Source organism: Rutidosis leptorrhynchoides, chromosome 1, assembly GCF_046630445.1.
Source record: "Rutidosis leptorrhynchoides isolate AG116_Rl617_1_P2 chromosome 1, CSIRO_AGI_Rlap_v1, whole genome shotgun sequence".
Lineage (NCBI taxonomy): Eukaryota > Viridiplantae > Streptophyta > Magnoliopsida > Asterales > Asteraceae > Rutidosis > Rutidosis leptorrhynchoides.
This window is the reverse complement of record NC_092333.1, coordinates 666,160,950-666,172,517: the sequence shown is the minus strand read 5'-3', so window position 1 is coordinate 666,172,517 and position 11,568 is coordinate 666,160,950. Positions and strand designations below refer to the sequence as shown.

The 11,568-nt window shown below is 37.6% G+C and overlaps 1 protein-coding gene across 1 annotated transcript; it reads left to right on the top strand.

Moving 5' to 3' along the window:
• Nucleotides 1–8,647: 8,647 nt before the first annotated feature.
• Nucleotides 8,648–9,241, top strand: LOC139850791 (uncharacterized). The gene is made up of 2 exons (XM_071840295.1): nt 8,648–8,848; nt 8,945–9,241. Exons 1-2 carry the CDS (start codon nt 8,648–8,650, stop codon nt 9,239–9,241), a joined length of 498 nt encoding a protein of 165 aa, XP_071696396.1.
• Nucleotides 9,242–11,568: the final 2,327 nt, after the last annotated feature.

Genomic DNA, 11,568 nt, shown 5'->3' with positions numbered 1-11,568 from the left:
TTTAAAATATAAACGAAGGTAATCAACATGAATTAAGATCCCAGAATATAATATAGCTCAGTACGCAAAAATACGCAGTTTCGTGAAAATATAAGGTATAAATATAAGTCAAAAAATTCGGTTCGTTACATTACCCACCTGTTAAAGAAAATTTCGTCCCGAAATTTTAAGCAGAGGTAGACGGTAGAGTTGTGAAGAGGTGAGGATACTTCTGCTTTATCTGATCCTCTCGCTCCCAAGTAAACTCGGGTCCTCGTTTAGCATTCCAATGGACTCGGACAATTGGAATCTTGTTGCGTTTCAAGGTCTTGACCTCACGGTTCATGATTTCAACAGGTTCTTCCACGGAGTGGAGTTTGTCATCAATCGTAAGCTCATCAAGAGGTATGACAAGTTTTGGTTCAGCAAGACACTTCTTTAGATTCCATACGTGGAAAGTGGGATGAACTGAGCTCAATTGAGTCAGAAGATCCAAACGGTAAGCAACGGGTCCAACACGCTCCAAAATTTCAAAAGGACCAATATATCGCGAATTTAGCTACCCACGCTTTCCGAAACGGATTACACCTTTCCAAGGTGTGACTTTCAACATCACGTGGTCACCTACTTGGAATTCGAGATCTTTACGTTTAAGGTCGGCATAGCTCCATCGACGATCACGGGCCGTCTTGATCCTTGTTTGGATTTGGACAATCTTCTCGGTTGTTTCATGGACGAGTTCGGGTTCGGTGATTTTCTTTTCACCTACTTCGGCCCATAAATTAGGAGAACGGCATTTGCGGCCATATAAAGATTCGAAAGGTGCGGCATTAATGCTCGAATGGTAACTATTGTTGTAAGAGAATTCTGCCAGAGGCAAATGCTTTTCCCAAGCTTTTCCAAAATCAATAACACAAGCTCGTAACATGTCCTCCAAGGTTTGAATCGTGCGTTCGCTTTGTCCGTAGGTTTGCGGGTGATACGCAGTACTCATGTCTATACGTGTTTCCAAGGCTTCTTGCAAGGAACGCCAAAATCTAGAAGCAAAACGGGCATCTTGGTCTGAAATAACCGATAAGGGTACACCGTGACGAGATACAATTTCCTTTATGTATAGTTGTGCGAGTTTGTCCATTGTATCGATTTCCTTCATGGCTAGGAAGTGAGCAGATTTGGTAAGACGGTCAATAATAACCCATATGGTATCATATCCTCCTACCTTCTTTGGTAGTTTCGTGATCAAGTCCATCGTTATTCTTTCCCACTTCCATTGTGGGATTTCGGGTTGCTGAAGTAATCCAGATGGCCTCTGATGTTCAGCTTTGATCTTGGAACAAGTTAAACACTTTCCAACATAAGTAGCAACATCCCTTTTAAAGTTTAGCCACCAATATTGTTCCTTGAGATCGTGGTACATCTTACCAGCTCCTAGATGAATCGAATACCTTGACTTTTGGGCTTCGTCGAGAATAAGGCTCCGTAAATACCCATAACTAGGCACCTAAATTCTTCCGGCGAAATATCGGAGTCCAGTCTCTTTGACTTCGAATCGAGAGACGAGAATGTTCAAGTGTTCTTGAGAAATATTCTCATCCTTGAGAGCCTCCTCTTGAGCTACACGGATTTGGCTACTGAGATTTGTGTGGATGGTGATGTTTAGAGCTCGGACACAAAGAGGTACCATTCTCTCCTTTCGGCTCAAGGCATCAACTACAATATTTGCCTTTCCAGGATGGTAACGAAGTTCACAATCATAATCGTTCAACGTCTCGATCCACCGTCGCTGTCTCATGTTCAGGTGCTTCTGATCAAATATGTGTTGGAGGCTTTTGTGGGCGGTGAAAATAGTACTCTTGGTTCCATAAAGATAGTGTCTCTACAATTTGAGTGCAAAGACAACAGCTCCAAGTTTGAGATCGTGAGTCGTATAATTTCGCTCATGAATCTTCAATTGTCGGGAGGCGTAAGCAATAAATTTCTTTCGTTGCATCAATACACACCCAAAACCATGTTTCGAGGCATCGCAATATACAACGAAGTCATCACTGCCTTTGGGAAGGGATAAGATAGGTGCGGTGGTTAACTTCTACTTCAGGGTTTGGAATGCCGACTCTTGCTCGGTTGCCCAAACGAACTTCTTACCTTTGTGAGTTAATGCAGTCAAAGGACGTGCAATCAAAGATAAATCTTCGATGAATCAATAATAATAACCGGCGAGGCCTAAAAATTGGCGGATATGAGTAGGAGTAGTGGGGGTTTTCCACTTGCTAATGGCTTCGATTTTCACGGGATCGACTTTGATACCTTGGCTACTAACAATGTGGCCTAGAAATTGAACTTCTTTTAACCAAAATTCACACTTGGAGAATTTGGCATAGAGTTGCTCCTTCCTCAAAAGTTCTAGCATGAGTCGAAAATGTTGCTCATGTTCTTCTTCGCTTTTGGAATGGATTAGGATATCGTCTATGAATACGATAACGAATTTGTCTAGTTATGGCTTGCATACGCGATTCATGAGATCCATAAACACGGCGGGTGCATTAGTTAAACCGAATGGCATCACCAGAAACTTATAGTAACCATAACGAGTTCGGAATGCCGTCTTAAGTACATCGCTCTCCTTCACCCTCAACTGGTGATAACCTGATCGCAAATCGATCTTGGAGTAAACGCTTGATCCTTGAAGCTGATCGAATAGATCGTCAATCCTGGGAAGGAGATACCGATTCTTGATCGTCAACCTGTTCAGTTCACGATAATCGATACATATGCGGAAAGATCCGTCCTTCTTCTTCACGAACAAAACAGGTGCGCCCCAAGGCGATGAACTCTGTCGAATAAATCCACGGTCTAGCAATTCCTGTAGTTGACTCTACAACTCTTGCAATTCGTAAGGTGCAAGTCGATAAAGTGCGCGAGCTACGGGTGCAGCTCCTGGCACTAGATTGATCTGAAACTCTACTGATCGCAGCCGGGGTAATCTCGGCAACTCTTCTGGAAAGACTTTGGAAAATTCGTTCACAATCGGTACATCCTTCACGCTTTTCTCCTCAGCCTCCAACTTCTTCACATGTGCCAAAACAGTAAAACGCCCTTTTCTCATGACCTTTTGTGCCTTCATGCAACTATTAAGGTTCAACTTTGGGCTACATCTTTCCCCGTAAACAATTAGTGGCTCACCAGTCTCGCGAGGTATACGAAGAATCTTCTCTTCACAGATAACTTCTACCTTTACCTTGGACAGCCAGTCCATTCTAACTATCACATCAAAACTCCCCAACTTAATGGGTATCAAATCAATCTCAAAATCCACACCAGCTAAGTTTATTATACCTCCTCGGCCAATTTGGTCAACTTTCTCAAGTTTTCCATTGGCTAAATCAACAAGATGAATCTCCTCCAAAGGAACTAGTGACCAATCTATCTTAGAGCAAAAGTGTTTACATACATAACTTCTATCTGCACCAGTATCAAACAAGACAGAAGCTAATAGTTTATTGATAGTGAATGTACCTGTAACCAAGTCAGGATCCTCACGGGCATCTCTGGCGTTCATGTTGAAGACTCTTCCACATGCTGGCCCGCCATCCTTCTTCTTATTAGGACATTCATTCTTGAAGTGGCCCTGCTGACCACACTCAAAACACTTCCTTGGCCCATTCGGATTTGTCCTCATAGCTAGGGTGTTGATCTTACAATCTCTGCCGATGTGTCCAGTCCTTTTACACTTCTCACACACTACGTTGCAGTACCCAGTATGATGCTTATAACATCTCTTGCACTGAGGAAGGCTACCTTTGTAGTTAGGGTTAGGGTTAGGGTTCCTCCAGTCGTTGTTTCCTTTAAAGTTCTCATGCCTCTTGGCTGGGTTTTGATCAAAACCTTTACCCTTGTTTCTATCCCATTTACGTTTCCCATTACTAGCTCCCGATTCGGATTTCACCTTCTCTGGCTCTTGGCGGGTAATTTGATTCATCAGGGTGTGTACCATGCGCATAGCTTTCGAGACATTTGCTGGTTTCAAAGAGGTGACATTTCCCTGAATGTCCTTGAGGAGTCCCCACAGATAAAGTTCCATCCCTTTGTACTCAGGAGTATCCATTGTGGGGCATAGGGATGGCAATGGATCTAAAAAAATCCGAGATCCGCGGGTACCCACTCCTGTGATGGGCGGATAAAATCAAAAATCTTTACCCGCGGGTGGGCGATGGATTTAATCTTGTACCCGCTAGCGGGTCGCGGGCGGGCGATGGATGTATTACATCTGTCGCGGGTAAAATCCGATCTGCGGATCCGATACACCCGTTTGAAGAATCCGCAGATATACCCGTTAAATATCCGTTAAATATCCGCGGATCCTTACATTATTGTAATATTCATTGACTTTAAAAAAATTTCAAACAATAACATAGACTTTAAAAAAATTTCAAACAATAACATAGAAATTTGGTGATCGATCACTATTAAATTCCAGTAGTTTGATGCGTGCAAGTAGTACTAGACTACTAGTATAACGTATTTTGAGTAATTTAACTTATATTGGTGTAGCTTCTAATAGAACCGGGGTTGGCTAAGTCATTAAAATGTGTCAGACTCGTGTTTTAGTCTCTTTTATGCATTCTTCATTTTCCATTATTAGCCTAAATGTAATTTAAGGGCCTGTTTGTATGTAATGCGCATCATACGTTGTAAATATTGTTTATCTTTATAAAATTTATAGCTTTTAAAAAAAATAGATACAAATGTAGTACTAATTTATGAAAAAGATCCGCGGGTAAATCCGTAGCCCGCGGATATCCGCTGGTACGGGCGATAGATCCAAAATTAAATCCGATAATGAAGATCCGCGGGTTGACTGGTTGACAAAAAATCCGAGGGTACGGTCGATGGATCCAATGGATCCGCATCCACGACCTGCGGGTGCCATCCCTAGTGGGGCACATCAAAGCTAACTCCAAGTACCTTCGGTTATAGCCATCAAGGTCAGTTCCTACAACCTTTAGTTCCCAAAACTCCACTTCCATTTTCTGAATTTCGGTTCTGGGGCAGTATTCCTCGATCATAGCCCTCTTAAACTCCTTCTGGGGCAGTATTCCTCGATCATAGCCCTCTTAAACTCCTCTCAGGGTGTTGCATAAGCTTCGTCAATTCCCTGAGCCTGAGCATGTGTGGATGGTTCTGTACAGTGTGTAATTATGACAAATATTCCCCTTATAATATTGTAGCCGAGGAGGTATAATATTGTAACATCCGTCCCACATCGTTTGGAGAGGGAAACGAAGCATGCCTTATAAGGGTGTGGAGACCTTTCCTAGCATGACGCGTTTTGGGACCACAAGCGCAGCAGATCCCGTGAGAACTCTGCAGTTAAGCGTGCTCAGGCGAGAGCACTACCAGGATGGGTGGCCTCCTGGGAAAGTGCTCGTCGTGTTTGGTCGCCAAGAAAAATTCGTGCGCCTACGGGCAAAGCGGACAATATCATGCCACGGGGAACGTGTTACCTGGGATGTCACAGATGGTATCAGAGCTAGGCCCCGGACCAAACATGCACAGTGAGGACGCTGTGTCCCATTAGGGGGAGGATTGTAACATCCGTCCCACATCGGTTGGAGAAGGGAACGAAGCATGCCTTATAAGGGTGTGGAGACCTTTCCTAGCATGACGCGTTTTGGGACCACAAGGCAGCAGATCCCGTGAGAACTCTGCAGTTAAGCGTGCTCAGGCGAGAGCACTACCAGGATGGGTGACCTCCTGGGACAGTGCTCGTCGTGTTTGGTCGCCAAGAAAAATCCGTGCGCCTACGGGCAAAGTGGACAATATCATGCTACGGGGAATGTGTTACCTGGGATGTCACAGGTGATCTGTTGCTTCAATGGTTGAGGCTCAAATAAACACATATGTCAATCAGTGGTTGATATGAGGAGAGAGAAGAGTATGACATTGTTACTAAAATAATTGTTAAATTTGTAGTCGAGGTATTTAAATGATATAGATTTTGTTTTCTTTATAAAATCACAAATACTATAACAAAGGCTGTTTCATCGAAAGATGAAAGCCCAAACAAAAATACAACGATATTGCGGACGGACTCGAAACTCAAAAACAAAAACCTACCCACTAAATATCGAGCCACACCAATCAACAAATTAAATAATAAAGCAATCTCTGAAACCAACAAACTAAGTAATAAAACCTATCAAACAAATATCAAACCAGATGACACTATTTGTAATGGTGCATGTGATATCACAGAAAGTTAGATCACTTTTGGCCAAAAAGAGCAGTCTGTCTGTGACTGGGCAGTGTTAGTTTATGACATTTTGTTTAACCATTTGTTTTCGTTTTTCATAGGGTCCACCAGTTTTTATCTTTTACATTTTATTTAAAAAAAATCAACACATTTATTTTATATAACTAATTAATAACATAACATTCAATAAAATAGAAAAAATTACATAATATCAAATAAAAAAAGTACTTAAATTAAAAAATTGACGTAAAATAAAAAAGCACTTAAATAGTGATTGAGATTTGTTGTAGATTATTCGGGTTTGATGAACTACCATAAAAAAATGTATTGCACTCATTCATTTGAATTTGGCGGTCTTTGATTTGGGTGAGACATATTTAAGTATTCTGAACAAATGAAGAAAGCATATGTATATATATAATAAAGATAAAAGGAATAAAAAGTTTGAATTTTTAAAAATTTTTGGGGAAAAAAATTCAAACGGTCATCAGACTGTTACCCAGCTCGGACCAATCAAAAACTAACACGTGGAACTACCAATTTTTTTTGCGTCAGAAATCCAACTGACACCTCCATCTGTCAGTGGTGATGCCTTGTTAATTTCGTCAGTTTCCATCAGTTTTGCCATGTAAACTGACGGATGGAGGGTGACGGACCGTTAAGAAAAGGTCTGACAAGGAAGAGCATCATGGAAACACCAAAAAAAACCAAATGGAGGATAGTAACTACCAACCAGAATCGCCGCAGTGTCATCAACCGAGCCTTTCAAAAATTATAACATATACTCCATCCGTCACTCTATAAGTGTCCACATTTGTCTTTCAATGTATTTCTTTGTCAACTTTGACCTTAAATATTTTTATTTGTGTTATATATTATTTAATAAAAAATATTTAAATAAAACCACGTAATAAACCCAATTCATTCATACAAATTTTATCAAATAGTAATACAAATAAAGATATTTATGGTTAAAGTTAACATAGAAAGACTTTGAAAATCCAATATGAACAGTTATAGTTGGACAAAGTGAATAGTAATTATAATTTCACTATATACATATTCTAAATCTAAATCTGAATTATTTCACACGCCTATACATTAATTACCGTAATCTTTATCTTTATTGTTCAAAATAACATAAGTCAAACTTATTTTGAAATTTTATGTAACATTACTAATTTGTGGTGTTTTCGAGAGTAATTGCAGGTCTCTTTTCTTTAGATTATTCCTGGATTAGTGGTAGCAGCAGATGCTTGATTGATCATTCAAGGTTTAAAGCTTAGAAGTCAAGAATGATGCTGCAGAGTTAGATTATTTAATTTATGATCATAAGTGGGCTGTTTTTCTGCATAAAAGGAGTGTTGGGCCTGTTATCAAGAGAAGAAGCCTAAAGTGATGTATAGCCCATTTAATGTTGAAGACTGATGCATATGGGCCTATAAAAGCCTCCTAACTCCTTGATAGGTGGTTAGATCCGAGAAGTTGTGTGTGTGATTTTTCATCTGATTCATTTGTTTTCTCTCTAGGGTTTCACAATCCAGATTTGGTGTTCTTCCTCTTTATTGAGTGATTTTAGTGTCAATCCACATCTCGTGGCTTTGATTGTGAGGTGTTAGTTCCTGTATTCAATCTTTGTGAATACAGTTGATTGTTTGTGTTAATTTTGGGTTGTGATTTGATTCTGGATTGATATCTTGTTGTAATTCTGAGATATTTGATTAATTAGTGAAGATTTTGGTTTGTTTTTATAATAGTTTTCATGGTATCAGAGCGGGTACGCTCTTGATTGTGATTTGATTGAAGTTCTAGGGTTTCTATGTGATTCGGTGTTCGTTAGTTTCTGATTGAGGCTTCTTGAAGATTAGAAGTGGTTTGTTTAGGTTTGATTATTGGCCGTTGGTTTGTGGGTGGTGATACTCATCGAAACCCTAATTTTTCCAATTAGGGTTAGGGTTTCTACCTGTTGATCAAATTCTTCCGCTGTTTATTCTTCATCTTCTTCTGATTTCTTCTGATCTTCAAAGGGGAGTCTCGCATTTATTCATATTATTTGGCTTTCTTAATTGCTTTATTGTCTTTTATTTGTGCCTAACTCTTGATCACTGTGCCCAACTCTTGATCCAAGTTCCTTGAAACTTGTGAAAACCTGATCAAGCACAAATCAGATTAATTGTTCGATTGGTTGTGTTTATTGCTATTCTTTTTGATAATTCTTTATCTGTTTGTTTGTTTGTGTGAAAGATGGGTGATAGTACTTCTGTTACACAGATTAATAAGTTGGATTTCAGTGATCAACTTTATCTTCATACTAATGATACAACTGGAACTCCAATAACTTCAATAAAATTAAAAGGAGCATAAAACTATAATATTTGGAGTAGGTCAATGAAATTGGCTCTTTCCACTAAGAATAAAATGGGATTTATTAATGACACTATTTTAAGAAGTAAAACATATGAGGTTCTTGCCTCTCAATGGGATAGATGCAACTCTGTTGTACTATCATGGATTCTTGGATCTATTACTGAAGATCTGTATTATGGTCAAAGTTTTTCAACTAATGCTACTGAAGTTTGGAATAAACTTAAAGAGACATATGATAAAATTGATACTTCTGTAATTTTCAACTTGCATCAACAAATTAATACACTTAAACAGAATGATAGTACTCTTTCTGAGTATTATCATAAACTTAATACCTTGTGAAAATAGTATGATGCAATGGTGTCCTCACCAGATTGTACTTGTGATGCAACAGCTTGCACTTGTAAAGCAGCTACATCACACAAAGAACATAAAAAGATGATGAAGTTGATGCAATTTTTAATGGGCTTAAGTGATGAATATACTACTGTAAGAAGTAACATTTTGCTAAAAGATTCTGTTCTAGATGTTAAAGAAGCTTATGCTATAATTTCAAGAGAAGAGTCACATAAAGGCATCTCTAGTGATAAAATTAGTAAAACTCATGCTAGTGCATTTGTTACTCAAGCTAATAATACTTTTTAACAAGAATGGTAACAACTCTGGAAACTTCTATGGAAATAATAATAACAATTATAATAACAGAAGTTCAAACCAGACTTTAAAGTGTAAAAAATGCAATAAGCTTGGTCACACAATTGATAGATGTTTGAAATTATTGGATATTTACCTTCTTTTAGAAGAAGAATCAATGGGAATCAATCTAATAAAAATAACAATGTGAACAAGACTTATGCTAATAATAGTGTTACCAATAAAGATGGGTCTACTAGTTCTGCTCCTGCAAGTCTTACTAATGAACAGTTAATGAAGCTGCTTAGCTTAATCAATGATAATGTTGCACTTGTGGAAACAAATTCAAATATGGCAGGTAATTTTGTAAATCATAATGTATTCTTTAATTCTAATTTCAAGAAGTTCTTTAATAGTCATATAAATGACAAATTTAAGAACAAAAGTCAAGGATGGATAATAGATTCAGGTGCTAATCAACACATTACTGTTTCTGATATTGGTTTAAATAATGTTGTTGATATTTCTCAATTGAATTTAACTGTTGGTCATCCTAATGGAACTCAAGCTAAAGTTGTTAAAGTTGGAAATTTAAAACTTTCAAATAATGTTGTTTTATTTGATGTGTTGGTTGTACCTGAATACTGTGTTAGTCTTTTGTCTGTTCACAAGTTGTCTAAAGATAGTAAGTTAACTGTCAGTTTTTGATGAGAATAAATGCTTTATTCAGGACTTGAAAACAAAGACAACTCTAGGGATTGGTAGTCAATCTGGAGGTTTATATTTGTTTGATGAACATGATATGAAAGTGTTAGGTATGACTTGCAATGTGTGTGTTCATTTGGTTTCTGCTCAGCTGTGGCATGCAAGACGTGGTCATCCATCTGATCAAGTTTTGAAAAACAAACTTGATTTAAAAGATTTTAAGGAAAACTGTCTTTGTGATATATGCCATAACGCAAAACAAACTAGGGAACCCTTTCTCCTTAGTGATCACATATCACAAGGGTTAGGTGATTTAGTTCATTTGGATCTTTGGGGTCCACTTAAAATTTAGAGTAGAGAAGGTTATAAATATTTCTTAACCATTGTAGATGATTTCTCAAGAGCTGTTTGGATTTTTTTTTTTTGTTAAAAACTATAGAAGAGACATTTGACAATATATAGACATTTATTAATCTGGTTAAGAATCAATTTAATAAAACTGTTAAGGTAATCAGAAGTGACAATGAGACTGAATTTTTTAACAATAAAATGAATAATTTTACAAAACTTAATGGGATTGTGCATCAAACATCTTGTGCATATACTCCACAACAAAATGGCATAGGTGAGAGGAAACATGGGCACTTGCTTAATGTAGCAAGAGCTCTTATGTTTCAAGGGGCCGGGGGTTACCTTTAAATATGTTGAGTGATTGTATCTTAATTGCTTGCTATTTGATTAACAGGACTCCTTCAAGTGTGCTTTCTGGAAAAACTCCTTATGAATGTGTTTTCAAAAAGGACCCTAGTCTCTCTCACTTAAGATGTTTTGGTTGTTTATGTTATGCAATTATTTTAAATCCTTAAAATAAGTTTTCAAGCAGGTCTTTTAAATTTGTTTTGATTGGTTTTGGTAATGTTCAAAAGGGTTATAAACTTTTAAATTTAGAAAACAAAAGTTTTCTTTTTCCAAGGGATGTGAAGTTTTATGAAAATATTTTTCCTCTTAAGTCAAAATTTGTTGACAATAGTTTGAGTGATTCTTCAGATAAAGAAAATTATATGTTTTTTGATAAAAAAAAAATTCAAATGATCAAGACATCAAAAGACCCAATGATGAAGGGAGAGCTGAATATGATGGTGAAGGTAGTAGTACAAGTGGCTACATTAATTAGCATAGTCCTACTAGAAACAATCCTTCTAGTAGTGATAATGTGATTAGTGAAGGTTAAAGTACTTCTGCAACTCCCATGGATAATATTTCATCTCCTGAGGGCAACACTTTACAAAATACACAGTTAAAAAGTCCTAGTCACATTCAGACTGTAAGGAGATCTTCCAAAGAATCTGTTTTACCTAAAAGAATTGATGACTTTGTTATTGAACGAAAATTTTAAATATGGGATTGAAAAACTGGTTAATTATTCTTTTTAAATCAAGAAAATAAGTATTTTACTTTTAATCTTAATAAATCTTATAAACCAAAAACCTATTTTGAAGCATCAAAAGATAGCAATTGGGTTGAGGTCATGTGTAACGACCCGTCAAAATCGCTATTGACGCGGTACGTTATTCATTGATTTCATAGTAAGGTTTTGACCTCTACATGATACGTTTTGTAAACATTGCATTCTT

Coding starts and splice junctions, on each gene's coding strand:
- LOC139850791 (XM_071840295.1), top strand. CDS start 8,648: ATGGGATTTATTAATGACACTATTTTAAGAAGTAAAACATATGAGGTT. Junction 8,849..8,944: donor ATGATAAAATTGATACTTCT/GTAATTTTCAAC, acceptor TTGTGAAAATAG/TATGATGCAATGGTGTCCTC.